General features: G+C 40.4%; 1 protein-coding gene across 1 annotated transcript in view; it reads left to right on the forward strand.

Annotated features, from left to right (window-relative positions):
• cdh5 (cadherin 5) overlaps positions 1 to 11,766 on the forward strand; it is a 39,683-nt gene extending 27,917 nt beyond the window's left edge. The window contains exons 11-13 of the mRNA XM_015022574.1: positions 3,193 to 3,323; positions 3,424 to 3,538; positions 10,843 to 11,766. Coding sequence (XP_014878060.1) covers positions 3,193 to 3,323; positions 3,424 to 3,538; positions 10,843 to 10,997 — 401 coding nt within the window. The 3' untranslated portion in view covers positions 10,998 to 11,766. The remainder of the gene's footprint in view (positions 1 to 3,192; positions 3,324 to 3,423; positions 3,539 to 10,842) is intronic.
• The last annotated feature ends 8,013 nt before the right edge of the window (positions 11,767 to 19,779 follow it).

Raw genomic sequence — 19,779 nt, forward strand, 5'->3', positions numbered from 1 at the left:
GTGTTATGTCATGTTTATGAAAGTGTCATGACAGTCTTATTCAACCCCCTTCAAATAAAGTGTTACCAAAAATTGCAGTATAGTTTGTTTGTTGCAGTCGGTGTTTGGTTGATTTGAAGCTCTGGTTTGGCTTCTGACATTTAAATCATTTATATTCCCAGAGAGAGATTTTCAATCTTCCCATATAATGAGATTTTCTGCCTTTAGCATTGGAGAATTTAAAAAGAGGTTAAGATACGAAAATAATCACATGACTTCTGCTGCCTTAGCACTGGCTGCAGTTTGTGTAGAGAAGAAAAGGATGTGCAATGGGAACCATGAGTGGCGACATGAACGTCTTTCATCATTTCATATGATTTTCATCCCATTCTACAGCGACTTTTGGTACACAATTATGATGCATATCTCACATCAATGAACTAAAATAAATATGACAGGACCTTCAGACTGGAGATGAAACAGTTGGATATGAATTTGAATTAGCATCAGGTGTAGACGTGGCTCAGGTCGGATTGTTCAAATTGCAGTAAACAAGTAGATTTGCATTGCCTTTTCCTGCTACGTTAGCATAGCCCAGCAGGTTTTGATTGTGTGGTGTTACACTGTATTGATATTCCCAAGTTAAATGAACTGAGATGGTTCAGTTAATTTTCAGATGAACTGAAAAGTGTTAGATTTTGAATTTTGTTTTAATCCTAATCTGCTTTACACTTAGTTACCCTGACCGGTCTGGTATTATTTGCTCTTTAGTGATTACCCGGATTTTTATTCAATGTTATCAAACTAAAGTGGGTGCAACACATTTCAGATTTTTATTTGTAAAAATTAAGACAAAATTATCTCTAATTTTCCTTTCATTTTACTATTAGCATCAACAAAATAGTTTTGAATTGCAATGTGACAAAATGAGAAAATGTTCATAGGGTGTGAATACCTTTGCAAAGCACATTTTAAACATAATAGGACACAAATTGAAAGCATTTTGGGTTATTACGTTTCATCTGAAAACATTGCCCCAAATGACTTAAATGTTCAGAGCCTCAGGTAGTCAGATGAAAGATTCAGGCAGAGAGTTAATATTTAATTTAAGTGGAACTTGATCAGATCTAAAAGCAAGAAAAACAGAGAAAAAAAGTGAATAAACAATCCTTTCCAGCCCAACACTCATCCATTTCCAGTCTTCACATGCCTGGAGGAGCTAGCTTGTGAAGGTGATGGAGGAAGAGGAGAATAAAGGAGAGCAAAAGAAAGACATGAAAGGAGAACAGAGAGAAATGTAGATGAGAGGAGGCACCGGGGAAAAAACAGCATTAAAAGAAAAATAAACACCAGAGTTAAAGATAAAAATGAAGTCTCTACTCATGATTCCAGAAAAAAAAAAATCCTGTGTGAGAATGACATTAATGAAGAATATCAAAAGAGAATAATATTAGAGGAAAAGTTGGCAAAAAATGAAGACAGTGAAGGAATAAATTAGTAGAGGGACTGTGAGGGATGGGATGAAGAGAATAAAAATAAATTACATGAAGGAAAAAATAGCTGTGAGGCAGACTTCATGAAAATCAAATCGAAATGTCAGCTGTTGAAAAGACATGAAAGGTGAAGAAGACGGAGAAAAGAGACTGTAGTTGTTTGTTGGAGCTCCTCTCAAAAATATCCACAAACGCTCCCAACACGCAAAAACCTTCAAAGTGAAAGCTCCTGAAAAATTAATCGTCTGCCACCTCTTTAAATCTGTCATAAACAACCTTCAGTAACAGCATGACGACTGCTGTGTGCAGCTCGCTACATTAGAACCAGAGAGGCAGGGTGAGATGGACAAACAAGGAAAAAGAAACATGAGTAATGAGATAGAGGAGAAGAAACCTCCAGAGGGCAACAAGGACAATCCTCACAGATGGGATTAAGAACGAAAATCAAACAGAACAAGAGGCGGATCAAAAAGAGAAGAGTGATGGTATGAAGGGTTGATAGACACTGGTTCTATCGTTTCTTCACTCAGTTAAGGTTTCCTCTGTACAAATGTTTTTAACAAGCTTGTATTTTAAGTGTTAACATGCACTGGTGAAGTTCTTTGTCTCCAATCAATAATTACAATGATGCATTAGCAATGTGATCAAATAGTTTGATCATGTTTTGTTTATTCTTTAAATATCTAAATGAAATAGTGGAATAAAGTGACACTTTCATTCAGACCTTACTGAGAATTGTTAGTTGAGGGCTGAAGACTGTCCTTGATTCAATAGAGCAAAACTAATGTATTTCAATCTCATCACATTTGTTAAATTTGGATTCAGAATACAAATCTGGTCCCAGCATGGAACCCTGTGAAACCCTGAATTTATAACATTACAAAGAAGTCTGTCAGATTGAAATGAATTAAAAGCCTTGATTACAGTTATCTTCTCCTGTATGTCTGACAGTTTCCTTCCAATTTAGTTCCTCCATAGAGCAACAATTCACAATGAATGGCAAATGGATCCTAACACACAATCCTGTTCTGTCCGAATTCAGCGCCAGTAACTCTGGCTCGTTCCATTGCAGCTAGGGCTGCCAATGCTAATGCGTTAGCACATGTGATTAATCTATAAAGTTTAATGTGTTAAACTTTAATGTGTTTATATTTCATAATGCAGAGAAACAGGCATTATGTTTTGACCTGTTACCTGTTTTGACTTAAAAGCCTCTAATAGTCTTACTTAGTTGACAGCAGCGCGGTACGCTGTCTTGTGCTGCGGTCAGCAATGCAGAGTCACAAATGTGAGAGAAAAATGATTGAATGAGGCTGGTGACTCGGCTGTAAATTTGATATTAAAAACCACCATGATGAATGTTTGGATATAACCAAGCTAGCATGTAGCCAACCTTGTAACGGTGAATTATCCTTCAATGGAAGCTCAACCAGTTTAGAGATTGAAACAAAATTATTTCTTTTAAAGCTTCCTGAATATGAAAACCTGGAAAACTGAATCGTTTCGTTTGAGGCAATAAAGCAATTTTGGAAAACGTGCATTTTTACATTTCAAGTTTACAAAGTTAGTGTAGTGATGGATTGTGATAAATCATAGTGATAGATTTATTGATTAAAATTTTTAATTGATTGGCTTTATAATTAGTGCTGCCAATCAGCCCTAGACCAAAGAGCATTTGATGTGGATGCTAACTACTTGTGTTCCCACTTATCTTGTGCAGATAACACGGCTGCTTTACTGGTGAAGGAGGGCCCCTTCAACCTGGAGGATTCCAGTGATTACAGTGTGGAAGTGCGCATCAGTGATGGAGGCCAGCCTCTCATGAGCAGCATCACCAAACTGCAAATCAAGGTTCCTTTATGCTTTGCTTTGAATGAAAGGGGAATGTCCAACATGTCTTCTGAAGGAGTAGGCAACAGAAAGAACCAAACGCTTCCTTCCTTTGTCTCAGTTATGCCAGTGTGACGCCAAGCGAGTTTTTTCAAGGTGTAAGGCCAGTATGCAGAGGATGGGGGTCAGCGTCCACGCCCTGATTGCCATACTGCTGTGCATACTGACCATACTGGGTAAGTCTGGATTTATGTTCTTGGTTCATGTATGAATCTTTTTGTCTTTTGTACATTTTTATTTTTTCTTTAATATAACCTATGTTTCTGCATATCTCTTTTAATTGGACAAAATAGTCCTGTGGAGAATGTTAGGAAATTTATTTGATGTAAATTTGGAGAACATTTCCATGAATCTCAGCAGCTGTGTTTCCACTGCCCATATGGCTGCACAAGTTGGAAGTATGAAAATAATTTATTATGTTTAACTAAAATTAATAATTGTTAAGGAAAACGCACCAATTAAAAAAAAAAAAACTCACACTTTTCGGCTGTGTAAAAATTAGCATGTTTCCCAAAACTACAGTGGAAACACTTATTGCATCACACGAGTCATGTGATCAGTGACTGGATGTTACTGGTGGTGGAAAGAAGTGGAAGGATGATGGTGGCACAGTGTTTTTTAATAACTTATCACTCTAAAGTTTAGAGCTTCAACTGAAAAACTGAAATCCATAAAGCAGCAGCAGCGATTGATGCACTGCTAAGCGATTGGCACATGAGCATAGATTCAATAAATGATTTGGGTTTTGGTGCACCAAACCCCATTCTCCAAGTTGTTGGTTTTATGAATAATACAGCGACGGATGTGAAAATAATGCTTGTGGTTGTGAGCTCAAGACTCTGTTTGATACCTTCACCCACTGTTCGTTTTTCTTCATGGAGAAAAAGAGACACTTGTCATGTCAAATCAGAGGCCCAATGGAGACAGTCGGACAGACGTGAGGGGTCCAGGATGAGTGGTGCGTAAGACGGAAGGAAAAGAGACAAGGAAGTTAAAAAAGGGATGGAGGCAGAGAGAGAAACACATCTATGCAGACATGGATCTGGGGAAATGCAGAAGGTGAAAGACACGCCAAAGGCAAAGAGTTGAGGTGCGATCGGTCGGGCTAAATGACAGAAGAAGACGACATGGTTTGGAAGCGGTTGGAAAGAGAAAACTGTGGGAAAAACAGTGGAAGAATAGGAGTGGTAATAAGGAAAGTTTATCAGCTCTTTAGGTGCCATCTGCTTATCAAACACCAGCAAACACCCAACCGATTAACTATTAATTCACTCCTTCACTATCATCCTTTCTCTTTAATTTTTATTCATCTCTCTCTTCCTCTCTCCCTGAGGGTGTCTCTTCTTCTACCACTCTTTTCTGTCTTCTTCTCTTTTTATCAAACAGCCCAAAAGCAAGCCAGATTAACTATTTAATGCCCTTTGTGGCCAAACAGATAATTCTGTCTGGCCACAAAGTAATTTGCCATTCACACACACATTTTCTCACATAAAGTCAGGCTTGACACCCAGAAATTTTTCTCAGTCGTCTTTTCCATCACTTTCTCTTGTCTCTAAGCCTCTAAGCCTGATATCTGCAGCTTATTAAACTGAGAAGCATGTGTTGTAAAATATTAATCTGTTGGTTTCCCATGCAAACTTAAATCAGTCCGCTCTCCCTCAGCCAAGAGCTGTGGCTAATGCTGAGAGAGTTCGATGTTCATATGGGGACAGAGGCTTGGGGCCCAATCAAATGTCACATTTTCCTTCTTTTCCTCCTCGTCTGTCCTTGTGCCTGATTTGCTCACCCGAAAGAAGGAATCTCTCTGCCTTCTTTCTTCACTCAGCAGCTGCTTGCCATATTTTCCCTCCTTTCCTTTCTTTTCTTCTTTTCTTCCTTCCTCCTGCTTGCTTAGTTTTATTCTCCATGGACACAATGAAGAACTGCTCACCAGCAATATAAACTTAGAAGAGGTTCACTTTAAAAAAGAAGCTTGTTGAACCGTGTCTCGTATTTTGGGAAATCATGCATCTTCGCCCCGTTTCTGATGTAATATTTGTAATAACTTGCTTTCATGTCTTAAATTGATGCATTTTCAGATTGATAGAGTCACAGATCTTCTTAACAGTGAAAATGTCATCCTTTTTATCCAGACTCATCTTTTGATTTGCATCATTTTCTTAATCTGACTAAATCACAGGGTTTTACTTAAAATATTGTTTCAACCTGTGAACAATGCTGATGATAAACCATGAAAGCTTTTTAATGGTGTGTATGAGCGCCAAAATTAAGGCTATCTAGCAGACAGAGGCTCCTGCTCACAGACCAGCACTGGTAACTAAGCAACCACCAATGGTAACCGAACGGCCGCTTTGGGAAATGAGAAGGATGCTAACGCAAATGGTCAAGTGCTTAATTGTTTTTTTCCCTCTACTGGTCATTAGCATGGATAGGCTGGCATTAGCATGGATAGGCTGGTAATTAGCCTATCCCATGACTTTCTTCTTTAAAGGAAACTTTATTAGGGAAACTAGTTGGCATATAATACCTGAAAGTGCCATGCATTATATCCATTGGCAGCTTAATGTAATGTATGACACCAAGCATAAACTGTCATGTTGGGTTGCAGTTTCTTTACCCACATACAGAACACCACCAGAAGAACAGATAATCAGATAAATAAAGTTTATTTTAACAAAAATGAAAAGTGAGATTATGTGAGTCTGGTCCTTGGGGTTAGCAACCAGGGTTGTCTGTACGCTGCAGAGTAGTGACAAATAGATGATGAGTTAGAGGGCTGTCGGAAAATGGAACTTTGACAAGAATTAGAATGATCTTACTTGATTTGAATGTAGACTTTCGCCAGGGGGGAAATATAGTGGTTTCCAGGGTCTGATCTCTTTGTAGGTGTCCTTGAAGTGATCCGGGTTCCAATGTAAGATCTTAACGGAGTAAGTTCTTTGTTGGCGATGTAGAGGCTGCAGTGGAGGGCGGACAGGTAAGTTCAGGTACTGCGGTAAAGCAAGCCAGCTCTTTGAACAGCCGGCCTGCACAAGATATTCATGTGCGCGACAGCTCAAGACATTATGGTACACCCATTTACGTGCTGCTTTCACACCCCTCTGGGTGACAGAGGGAGACCTCTAGAACACAACCAGCAAACATCAACCAAATCTGATGTATAATTTCAAAATAAAAGCCTATTAATAAAGGACATTTTAACTTTTTTCCCCCTAAGTTGCCGTGCTTATTGCTTAAAAACGCTCTATTTCCAGTGACTTCTCTCACTTCTGGGTGACAGAGGGACACCTCTGGAACACCACCAGAAAATGTCAACCAGATCTGCTGTATAATTTCAAAATAAAAGCCTACTTAAAAAGCAGCTTTTTATTTTTTTTCCCCTTAGTTCCTCTGCTTATAGCTTGAAAACTCTTTTTCCAGTGACTATTCTCACTTCTGGGTGACAGACGGACACCTCTGGAACACAACCAGAAAATATCAACCCTATCTGATGTATAGTTTAAAAATAAAAGCCTAGTAAAAAAGCACATTTTTACTGTTTTCCCCCTAAGTTGCCATGCTTACTGCTTAAAAACTCTCTGTTTCCAGGGTTTTCTCTGACTTCTGGGTGACAGAGAGACACCTCTAGAACACAACCAGCAAATGTCAACCAGATCTGATGTATGATTCCAAAATAAAAACATTTTAAAATAAGGCATTTTTATTTTTTTTCCCCAGAAGTTGCCATGCCCATTGCTGAAAAACTCTGTTTCCAATTACTTCTCTCACTTCTGGATGACAGAGGGAGACCTCGAGAAGACAACCAGAAAATATCAACCACATCTGATTATAATTTAAAAATAAAAGCCTTTTAAAATAAGACATTTTTACTTTTGTATTCAAAAATAAGTAGAAAATGTAGTGAAGAGCTGCCTCGCTCGCACCTGTCTCTAAACATATACATCTAAAAAATCTCACAAAATACATATTATAATTATGATAATAATAATATCATAATATGATGATGATTGGGACCGGATGCCTGGGGTGGAAAAACATTTCTGAGTGACTTCTTTGCCTGTTTATATTAGAAGTAGAAAAAAATAGTCATCAATTTCATAGTCAGTTAATGTTGGCATTAACTATGAACAGTGATGTCAGAACTCTTTTTTTCAGTAACGAGTAATCTAATGTGTTGCTATTTCAAATCCAGTAGTCAGACTACACTTACTTATTGAAATCACTTTGCATTACTGTACATTACTATTTTCTTTTGTAATTTAATTGTATTTCCTCTACGCGTCTTGGGGAGTAACCAACGTTTCTATGCAACAGTATCAGTAGTGACAGAAATGTAAACAATGGAGGGAGATGCACATTTCGTTGCTGGAAAAACAGGAACTATTTTGAGTTTAGTCGCCAAGTCCACTTATAATAAGCGGTTTGTTTTTTTTCTAAAGTCGATTGCAAATATAATGAATCGCGGGTTGCGCTTTTGGGCTTGTTTTTGTTTTGTAGTTGTTTTGAAATAAGCAGACATAAACCCCAGAATTTGGGAATTTCTGGTTCTCGTTCTGGTCTGGTCCCCAGAACCAGAACCAAACAAGGAGAAGCACTATTCAGCTATTATGTACCACAAATCTGGAACAAACTTCCAGAAAACTGTAAAACAGCTAAAACACTGACTTCCTTTAAATCTCAACTAAAAACCCACCTGTTTAGAGTTGTATTCGAAACATTATCAATTTACAAATTTAATGTCTTAATGTAATGTTTTTATTGTTGATTCTATGTTACATGACTTTGTTTTTTTAATTATGTAAAGCACTTTGAAATGCATTGCTGTTCAATTGTGCTATAAAAATGAAATTTGATTGACAGTGGGTCACATGACATGTAAGCTATTAAACACCAATCATATTTTTATAAATATAAAATAACATAAAAGATTTAAAAACATCTAAATTTGGGGAAAATGAGTGTACCTCATCTGCATAGACTGGTAGAACAATTTTCACACTGATTTTAACTCAATAGGTCACCTGACCTAGAAGCTATTGAAGAGAAATGCTAAATTTAAGCTAAACAAATAGGTAACAAAATAAAATGCATGTGCCAGTTTAGTACAACAATAACACACTGATTTCTATTCAATGTGGCACACAATATTGCGGAAAAACATATTTAATATTAAAATTATTTAAAATATTGAATATGACTTGACATTTTAATAGAGGGTAGTGTGTATCATGCAAAAGGATGAATTACCACTTTTTGTATCAGTTGGTCACAAGGCAAGGCATTTATTAACATTTGTTGGACAGGAGTGTTTGTTTTGTAAATTTGTTGACAGTCCCTAAGTGAACCTCCGAGCGCTTGAGGAGGGAGCTAGAGAACGGCTGGCTGAAATTAGCGTTCATAAATCGGATCAACCTTGAGCTAAACGCCGCTTGCTCGGCGGATATTGGAATATCCAATATCCAACTCAAAACTAACCTCACTGCAGTCGGCAACACAATAAAACCACCGGGATAAAGTTTGTTTTGGTCTGTGGGCTGTAAAGATGGCACAGAGTGACTGCGCAAGACGTAAACGCCCCACAATGTCTGACGCAGTGACGTTGGTTCCTCCTTATTAACATAACGATGCAGCAGAGAAAGAGCAAGCAGAGAAGGGAGAAGCAGAAAAAGGACAAGCACAAACAGGACAAGCAGAAACAAGAGAGGAGGCAATGACAAAAGGAGGGCTTGTATAAGGAAAAGACAAAACAAAATATCTACTTTTCTTGACAAAAACGCATGTTTAGGGGAAATGAAAAAGAAAATATATACATTTCTTGACAGAAAACTCGTGTAAGGACAAGGAAAAACTAAATATATATTTATGCTTTTATTTCTTATGTCAGTTTTGGTCCTCCATAGGAGTCTGGGCACAGTGAGGATTGCCATGATGACGATGGCGGATCAATCATTCTTATTGACAAAGAGTATTAGAGATTGAGAGTACGATGAGATCCTGGCAGTCTGAGAGGCAGCTACTCAGAGATCCAGGGAAAAGGCGGTGCTGCGCAACTGCCAGGAGTCAATCGGGGTGAGGCAAAGCAACTCTCCCAGCAGATAGTAGTAAACACCTTACAGCCATGGCTAACTCCGGGAGTCAAGGTAGAAAAGCCTTTTCCCCATAGTCCAAAAGACCTTTTTTTACTCCTCCACCCACACCCCCCAACACACAATCATACATTTTTTGGCATCTTGTTTTGACCTATGATGTTTTGTCAAAAATTGCATACAAGCGAATGAAGTATTGCCTTCATTTTCATGCTAATGTTATAAAATTGTGTGACTCAAGGACCAAAATGCAGCCACAGTATGTCCAAAAGAAAAACATAAGTACAATCATTTGCATATTGAGAGTTTACAGAGGCTGATAATCTCCCCACTCAGCTATCGGATCACTGTTGAAACTTTGAGTTTTATGTGAAATCCACATAAATTAAATGACAGAAACAAATTTTCTCACCACATCTTTGATTCATTTTGTCCAGCTGTAGATTCTAAGACTCTGTCCAATCAGAGTCAGGTATTGTGTAGTTGGTGCTTTTAATCAGTTTTCAGCTAATTAAATCCACTCTATGAAACACAAAATGTCACTAAAATTACTCTGTTCCTCTAAAATCTTTCAGAAAATCGTAAAATTGAATCAAAGGAATTATATTGTTTGCCGGATATTGTGATATATATCATATCGTGATCAGAATATCGTATCGTGAAATTATTGTATCACTACACCCCTAATAGAGGACAAGTTATAATTTTATTTTTAGTCAATTCTTTTACTAAAGATTTTTAGAGACAAGTGGCTCATATTGAACAGCAAACTGAATTGAATCATAGCGCCATAGAATGAACAGAGGGCATTGTGTGTTTCCTCAATAATTGTAAAGTTCTTGTTTTTTTTGTTTTTTTGCTCTTTAACGTAATGTTTTTCTTCTTTATTCTCTCACTTCCTTGTCTGTACCTCAACCTCTGTGAACCTTTTCTCTCTGTTTGCTCCTCTGTTTTGAGTTTTCTCTCTGTCTGACTCATCCTCTTCCACCTTGTTTTCTTACTCATTTCCTTTCTTGTGTTTACTCCCTCTTTCCTCTCCCTTTGTGCAGATTGTTTCTTCTGGAGTCTGGCTGACTTTGTTCCTTTCAGGTTTCCTCCTGTTATCCTCTTGCTGATGTTCCACTTGTTTCAAGGCCTACTTCTCATTTTGCTTTGGCTTTCTAACCATCTCATTTTACATTCTCTGTGGCTCTAACATCATCAACATCTTTCCTGTAATCTTTTCTTTTGCACCATATGTTTCACATTTTCAGTCAAGACCCAAATGCATTATTTACATTTATTACTGTCTCTCAGATGGTAATCTTAGATTCAGATATTTGCACTTTTGTTTCAGATTTTCTTCTTGCAATGATTAATGCCAAAAGACATTAATATTTATTTCCTTTGTACAGTGATAGTGATCCTGTTTGTGATGAGGAAACATTACCAGAAGGATTCTTTGGCCAGTATGAAGAACAATGGTGAGATCCATGAGCAGCTGGTCACATATGATGAGGAAGGAGGAGGAGAGATGGACACAAATGGGTATGTAGAAAAACATGTATAGTTCATATAAACCTGAGGAAGACATTTTGTCCTTTGCAGTTTTCTCCATGAAAATCAAGATAATTTCTGTTCTTTTTCTTGCAAATGTTTTTTTTTCTTTATCCTTGTGAGGTTGTGACTTCACTTGGTGATTTTCTCTTTTGTTCTTCATTTCCACTAAAGGGAAATAAAAGCATCAGCTCTAGAAACTCAAGTATTTTCTGCGATTCCAAGAAGCTTCTTGGAATCGCAGTCTGATCGGAACAATTCAAGAACGTTTTGATAATTTGTAAAGTATGGAAAATACAAGAAAGGTTTTACCCATCCAGATCCAGAAAGAGCTTTGAAAACAAAATATTTAGAAATAGCACAACATAAAAGGAAGATATTATTTAAAAGTTATTTTTAATGAATTAAAATACCATTGAAAAGTTCTTTAATTTCTGCAATTCAAGTCAAAAAGTGACACTCACCTGTTTGTGGTTCAGTCAGGAGTGAAAATAGTTTTATATTTTTGCTGGTACTATGGCGAAAATCGTCAGTGGCTCATTGTGAGAACCAAATAAAATCATAAGATTTTACTCTACTGTAGACTACCTCTATGGATAACACAGAAATTAGAAACACTTCACAATGTGGAAAAAATATAGATTTTGGTTCTGCCACACAGGGTGGAAAGTAAAAGTTACATTTGCTGTAATTACAGTTTGTCTAATTTGTCTTGTAAATTGTTTGCAAAACCTGAACTTTTACTTTTTTTAAATTTGTTTTGAAGAAAGTTATTCTGCTACAGTTGAAATCATATTCATTAATAAGTAAAAAATAAAACATAAGACAAAACCAGAAAAACAGCATTGATTCTTTCAGCTGGGTTTGTATTAAGATCTCATGGCGTTGCATCAATGGGATGACAGAGGAGTAAAACCTATCAAGTTAACTTGCTGTCATGGTTTTAACCTGTCATTCACGAGAGGACCCAAATTTGGGTCCTCTCGTGACAGGGTTGTCAAACTCCAGTCCTCAAGGGCCGCTGTCCTGCAACTTTTAGATGTGCCTCTGCTGCACCACACCTGAAAAGAATAATTAGGTCATTAGCAAGGCTCAGGAGAACCGATCTACACAGGGAGGAGGTAATTAAGCCATTTCATTCCACTGTTTTTTTTTACCTGTGGCACATCTAAACACTGCAGGACAGCGGCCCTTGAGGACTGGAGTTTGACACCCCTGTTGTGAATGACAACCTGTGAACAACAGGTTAATAGCTGATCTGACCCACATTCAGAAACCCTAAAACAACAGAACAGTTTTAAGGATTTATTTACAAAAAATTTGAAACTGTAGGAATCAGCAGCAGGAGGCACCAGGGGAGCAGAAGTTTCGGCACCCTGAGGGCAGACAGGAGCAGGTGAGTAGAATAATAAAATAACGGACCACATACTGTAGGGTATGCTTACGCCAAGAATGGGGCAGTTCGACAGAGGATGGGTGGAGTGGGATCCCATGAGATGATTGGAGCTGAATTCGTCGGAACGTGGACCAGATGGAGTCTTGCTTACAGGTCTGTTTGTTTGGGCCAATCTGGAGCACGGCGGAGGGAGGAGCAGGTTCGAGCACAGTGGAGCAGTAACGGAGTGGAGACGGGTCCAAGGTACCAGCCAGGTAAAGGTTAATTCGGAAGGTTATCGGCAGTGTGTGAATCCTCACAGGTCTGGGGAATAACTTGGGCAGAGACCTGGGTTTTTCGTCTGGGAGACCTCGATAGGAAAACAAAACAAAACCAATTAATATCAAGCAGATCGCTAGTAAAGCACAGGAGAAGGCTAGAAGTTACCACGAAGGTTAACGCTCTGGCGTCGGAGTTCTGGCAGCAGTCTCTTCTTATACTATGTTGACGCTGATGACTCGCCTGCAAGCTCCTGCTCCCCAACTGCGCTGCCTGCATCTGGTGGAGAACTGACAAGTGAAAATGGAGCAGATCCCAACATTGCCCCTCCACCACCCCACCCTTACCCCAACGGCTGCCTCCAGGCGGTCCCGAGGAAGACGAAGGAAGGGAAGCATGATAATCTGAGATGAGTGAAGGGTCGCAGATGAAGGAATGGGGAACCCATTGTCGGTCTTCGGGACCAAAGCCTTCCCAATCTACTAGATACTGCCAACCACGGCCACAACGACGGGAGTCGATGATCCTGCAGACAGTATAGATGGGATCTCCCTACTGGTCCTGGGTGGATGGAGGGGGCATGGTTGGAGGGCACAATATACTGGTAATGACATTCTTTATTTGGGAGACATGGAATGTAGGATGTACACGGAGATTAGAGGGAAGACTGAGACGGACGGCTGTGGGGGTTGATGATTGATTCAATGACGTATGGGCCAATGAAGCGTGGGGCAAGTTTTCTTGAAATGCATTTGAATGGAATATCTCTAGAAGAGAGCCAAACCCCCTTTCCCGTGCATATTTGGGTGCTGGTCTGCGTCTGCGGTCAGCAAAACGACGGTTCTGGTCTGCAATGAGCTGGAGGGCTGAAACAGTGCTGGACCAGATCCACTTGCATCAATGGATATGGTGGCTGATTGACGTTACAGAAATGCCTTTTTCATCTTCCGGGAAGAGAGGTGGCTGGTAACCCAGGGAGATTTCGAAGGGATTGTGGCCTGTGGCTGATGAGATGTGTGAATTGTGGGTGCATTCAATCCAGGGAAGAAACTTGCTCCAGTCTGAGAGGTTGGATGATGTGAGACAGTGCAGAGGAGATTCTAGTTCCTGGATCATGTGTTCTGTCTGACCATGGTAACCCGATAAGAGGGATATCTTGGCATTGAGGACGAGACAAAATTGCTTCCATACCTGGGAGATAAATTGTGGTCCACGGTCAGACAGGATTTCCACAGGAATGCTGTGTAGCCGGAAAACATGTTTAATGTTGAGGTGTCTGGAAAGCTGAAGGGAGTTTTCTGAGAGAGATAAGGTGGCATGCTTTAGAAAAACGGTTGATTATGGTTAGAATAGTTGTCATACCTTGAGACGCAGGCAACTCTGTGACGAAATCTATGGCAATGTTGGACCAAGGCCTTTTGGGGATCTCCAGAGGGTGCAGGAGACCTGCAGGTGGGTGGTGGGACGACTTATTGCGTGCACAGACGTGGCAGGCGAGGATAAACTCTTTACGTCCTTGTGTAGGGAGGGCCACCAGAAGCGTCAAGCAATAAGAAAAATAATTCTGCTAATGCCAGGGTGAGCGGAAAACTTGGTGAAGTGGAACCAGTGAATGAAACGGACGAAAGAGGGAACATAGGTCTTATTAGGAGGACCATTACCTGGGTCGGGCTCTTTCTGCAAGGCCTGCTTGACAACATCCATAATCTCCCATGTAATTGCACCGACCGTACAACTGGAGGTAAATTGGAGCCGGGGTATCTTCTGTGCCATCCCGCGAGTAAGGTCGAGAAAGGGCATCAGGCTTTGTGTTCTTGGAGCCTGGGTGATATGAGATCAAAAGAATAAACCTTGAAAAAAACAAACACCAATGGGACTGCCATGAGTTCAGTTGTTTTGCGGTCTGCAGGTAAAAAAGGTTCTTATGGTCTGTCCAAACCAATACTGGATGCTCAGCACCCTCCAGTTATTGACACCACTCCTCCAGAGCTAACTTGGAAGCGAGGAGCTCTCGATCCCCCACTTCGTAGTTCTTTTCTGCTGGTGTCAGTCGGCGAGAGAAAAATGCGCAGGGGTGAAGTTTCTCATCAGGAGTGGTCAGCCTCCCTGGTCCATGTGAAGGTAACCTTGGTGGAGGTAAGAGCAGTGTGGCGGTCTGGCTGTAATTTCTGATGAAACGACTGTAGAAGTTGGAGAATCCTAGAAATCTTTGTAACTGCTTACGTGAATTCGGAACCGGCAAATCCATGACGGCCTTTATCCTTTCCGGATCTGGTCAAACCTGGTCGAACCTGCCCACCCTCTAAATGCCTAGGAAGGAGATCGATGTTTTGTGAAGCTCCCATTTCTCTGCCTTGATGAAGAGGCGGTTCTCTAAGAGGCTTTGGAGGACAAGGCGGATGTCTCTGCAATGGTTCTCAATGTTCTGAGAGTAGATCAGGATGTCATCTAGACAGACGAAAATTAAGATGTTTAAAAAATCTCTGAGGACGTCATTGATGAGGGCCTGGAAAACTGCAACAGAGTTAGAGAGACCAAATGGCATGACGAATATTCAAAATGACCAATACGGGTCTTAAAAGCCGTCTTCCATTTGTCTCCTTGACAGATACGGACAAGATGATAAGCATTATGGAGATCAAGTTTAGAAAAAACTACAGCTTCTTGTACTGGTTCGAATGCTGAGGAAATAAGTGGGAGTGGATATTTGTTTTTCACTGTAATGTGGATAATCCCCTATAAGTCAATGCAGGGCCTGAGTGAGCCATCCTTCTTACCCACAAAGAAAAATCCCGCCCCTAGTGGTGACAATGAGTGTCTGATGATGCCTGCTGCTAATGATTCACTGATGTACTTCTCCATGGCTTGACGCTCAGGTTTTGAGATGGTAACCCCTTTCCCATCTGGTAAAGCGGCTCCAGGTAGAAGATCAATGGCACAGTCATAAGGACATCGTGGTGGTAGAGAGAGAGCCTTGTGTTTACTGAATATCTGCTTGAAGTCATGATATTCTTCAGGGACCAGAGATAAATCGATGGGTTCCAAGTTCTCCACAGCGGCTGGACACAGACTTGGAGGTATGGCAGACTGGAGGCAGTAGGAAAGACAGATAGCAGACCAGGACTCTAAACAATTATTGGACCAGTTTATGTGTGGGTTATGGTGTTAAAGCCAGCTAAACCCCAACACAGTAGGGGACTGGCATGTCAGGAAGACAAAAAAGGAAATTGTTTTGTGGTGATTTCCGGAAATGGTAAACTGGAGTGGCTTTGTTCTGTGGGTGATTTTCGGCAGGGAATCCCTGTTCAGAGCAGAAACATTGAATCGGGAAGGTAATCTGATAGTCTCTATTTTTGTCTGTTTTACTAATGAATAATCAATCAGGTTTTGCTCACAACCTGAGTCGATGAGAGATGGAGAGAATCATTATTAAAATGTAGAACAGCTGGGAGCAGAAGGCAGGATGAGGATGTGTTTCTTTGGTCCGTCAGTTTCCCCATTCTGACTGACAGACCTTTAAGTTTGGGCGGATGGGACAGGCCGCTATGTAATGACCGGACTCAGTCAAACAGTCAAACACTCTCGGCTGATCTGCATAGGTTTGGGCTCGGGCAATGGATTCCTAGGCGAGTCCTCAGTGAGCTGAAAACTCAGTGAGTTTTCAGCAAGGGTACGTAAGTGACTTTCTGGAGTGTTTTTCGCTTCTCTGACCCCTTCTCTTTCTGACACAGTTATCTAGACGGGTGATGGGTATTTTTCCTTTCGAACCTACATAAAAGAATCACAGACAACGTATATGAATTTTATGGCCAAGCTTTTGCAAAAGGAGAAGACTCCGTCAACTGCTCCTCCGAGCTGTTCACAGAGCGTTCTGGTCTGCTTCTGCGTGAGCCCCTGTTTTATTGTCAAAGAAAAACAGCCAAGGGGGCAGTCAGGAAAAACAACAGAGGTCGTAAAACTTCTAACCCAAACAACTAGCAACCCAGTTCCAGGTGTGATATCTGATCTACGGTCTGAGCCCGGTTCAAATCTCGGTCAAACTGTTAACAAGACAAAATACGACTGCACACAGGCAGTTAGGAGGTATTCTGGTTGATAAGAATTTAAGGTCTGAGAAACACAGAGTTAACTGTTTCACATGAAGATGAACAGACAGTCCTGACCTCCAGGTCAGTTCATACACACATAAGGAAGAGAACACTTTAAACAGAAAATCACAACGATCTATAGACTGAATGTGAACTAAAGTAATAACAAAATAATAATACCGAAAAATCTCTAACAACGGGTAGCAGCAGTCTCTGGTTCATCTAACGGGACTAATTCATCTTTAATGGACTCACTCAATGACTGAAAAAACGCACTTTTAAGGGCCGCATCATTCCAATCAGAGGATGCGGCTAATGTGCGAAACTCAATAGAAAACTCTGCCACCGATCTTTGTCCCTGCCTTAAAGCCCACAAGTGGCGTGAAAGACTTGTCTGGTCCGATGTGTCACTGAACACCTCAATAAACTCAGAGAAGGAACATCCAGAGCTATCCGGGTCGTCAAACCGAGCCTCTGCCCATCTTAACGCTTTTCCACTGAGAAGACCTAGAATAAAAGAAATCTTGGTATCATCAAGTGAATGTACGATTAAAGACTAATGAGCATTGTAACAAAAAACCTCTGCAGCCTCCACTCTCTCCAGAGAATTTATCTGGATTAGGAGATCTGAATTTGTGGGAAGAACTTATCTGTTGGGTTATTGGTGGAGATGTAGCGCCATCTTCAGGCTCAGAAGTGGGCTCGATCCTACTCTGCTGAAATTGCACAATGAGGTATTCCAAATGCTGGTTTGTGGCTTCCTGCTGCCTGCTGCTTACCGAGAGACGTGAGAACTGCATCATGAGATTGAAGCAAAGAGTGTTGTTCAGCTGAAGTCTTTTTGAGGGCATCTGCTGGGTCAATGTGGCCAGAGCGTTGTCATGGTTTTAATAGCTGGTCTGACCCACATACAGAAACCCTCAGACAACAGAACAGTTTTAAGGATTTATTTACAAAAAATGTGAAACTGTAGGAATCCGCAGCAGGAGGCGCCGGGGGAGCAGAAGTTTCAGCACACTGAGGGCAGACAGAAACAGGCGAGTAGAATGATAAAAAGCATACCCTGCTCGGCGTAAGCAGGGTATGCTTACGCCGAGAATGGGACAGTTCGACAGAGAACTGGTGAGTGGGATCCGTTGAGATGATTGAAGTTGACTTGGTCATTAGGTGAACCAGATGGAGTCTTGCTTACAGGTCCGTTTGTTTGGTCCAATTGGGAGTGCAGTGGAGGGCGGAGCAGGTTCGTGCACATTGGAGCAGTAATGGAGTGGAGACAGGTCCAAGCTACCAGCCAGGTAAAGGTTAGTCTGGAAGGTTATCGGCAGTGTGTGAATCCTCACGGGTCAGGGGAATAACTTGGGCGGAGATCCGGGTTTTTCGTCTGGGAGACTTCAATAGGAAAACAAAACAAAACCAATTAATATCAAGCAGATTACTAGTAAAGCACAGGAGAAGGCTAGAAGTTACCACGAAGGTTAACGCTCTGGCATCAGAGTGCTTGCAGGTGCCCCCAGCCGCCCCTGCAAGCTCCTGCTCCTTGACGCCATTTGGTGGAGAACTGACGGGATCTGCTCCATTTTCACCTAACACTTGCTGAATTTAATGCATCAGTTTAACAGTAATAGGCAGCAGTTTTATCTTACTTTGTAAACTTGAATAATATTTTAACAACAAATGGAAATGTCATTTTATCAGGTATTATAATTTGTATTGATTAAAACTGAAAACAGAAAATCAGATAGTTAGTTTGGAGTCGATTATTTAAAACTAGATAGGAGTAACAAGATATTGGAAATTAGTGTCCCATTAAAAATACACATACTATTTTGTGTTGCTTTTTTATTTGTAAATGTGCTCTTTTAAATAAAAAACAGTTTGAGGCCAATATGTTCTCTTTTCCTTTGTGATGAGGAAAGAGAGTTATTTCTCAACAAAAAGTTAAATTGTAATGAGGTCCTTGTCACTTTTAATATAAGTAACTTTTCTGTATTTAAGTGTTTTGTTGTTGGTGTTTCTCAAATAACTTCAGTCCTCACTGTCTTTTCTTTTGAACAAATTAGTTATTGTTTTCTGCACTTTATCAGGTTTTGATTTCTCTTGAATTAAAAATTCACTGTCCTGCGGTGTTTTCCCATTTTTTATTTTAAAGTCTATAAATAAATAAGCGATTTATTGTTCGTCCTGACCCAATGCAAGCGGCATTTTTTTATGTCCATAGACCACCTGGGTAAAATGTCCCAGTCAGGCACGTGCAGAGGAGGGGCTAGGGGTGCTTGAGCACCTGCCCCTTTTGCTCCTTGCCCCCAAGTGCCCTTTTGGTCAATTTTTTATTTATTTATTTTTTTGGGTGTTATTATTTTCTAAGCCCTCTTCTGACACTTAATAACATGTACTAAAATTATTTGTTTTTTTGTTGGGGTTTTTTTGTACAACATAATAAGCCGGTCACCTTGTTATCTTTGACCTTTTGCCCGTGACGCATGACACAGTTGCCTCTCCCACAGTGAGATAAGGCGGCTAACTGGAGCTCAACGTAGCGAACGTTCCAGATTACAGAACAGTTTTTGGTGAATTAAAAAACCGTTTTTGGTGAATAAAGTGGAGTAGACTTGCTACTTGTCAGATGACGGAAAACGTTGAAGTATCGTTTCTGCTTCAGCACTGAGTAGCGGTTTAAGCAGAGAGGTAATGAAATACAACAGACACTGACAGGCCTCTGCGTCTGCCTTTCTCTGAAGAACTACTGAGTGGGAGGAGACAGCCAGGTGAGGAAAAACTGTTCTCATCTATCGATTCAGTATTTTTATCATACAGACATTAGGCTGTTGTTGTTGTGCTATTAGCTAGCTGCTAGCTAACGACTTTGCTAGCAAAGCAAGATAACTGAAAAGCTTCTTCCCTGTATCTTTAATGATAACAGTCATTCTTCATTATCGCTTGTGCAATAGGGGCACATCGCCCGTCCAAAACCGATCATCTCCATAATGGATATATGTCCGATATTCTAATTTCCTTTGCTGCATAATGTACACTGCATTTATTCCAGCGTTAGG

The sequence above is a fragment of the Poecilia latipinna genome, unplaced genomic scaffold, assembly GCF_001443285.1.
Source record: "Poecilia latipinna isolate Pla-1442-1.1 unplaced genomic scaffold, P_latipinna-1.0 Scaffold3049, whole genome shotgun sequence".
Lineage (NCBI taxonomy): Eukaryota > Metazoa > Chordata > Actinopteri > Cyprinodontiformes > Poeciliidae > Poecilia > Poecilia latipinna.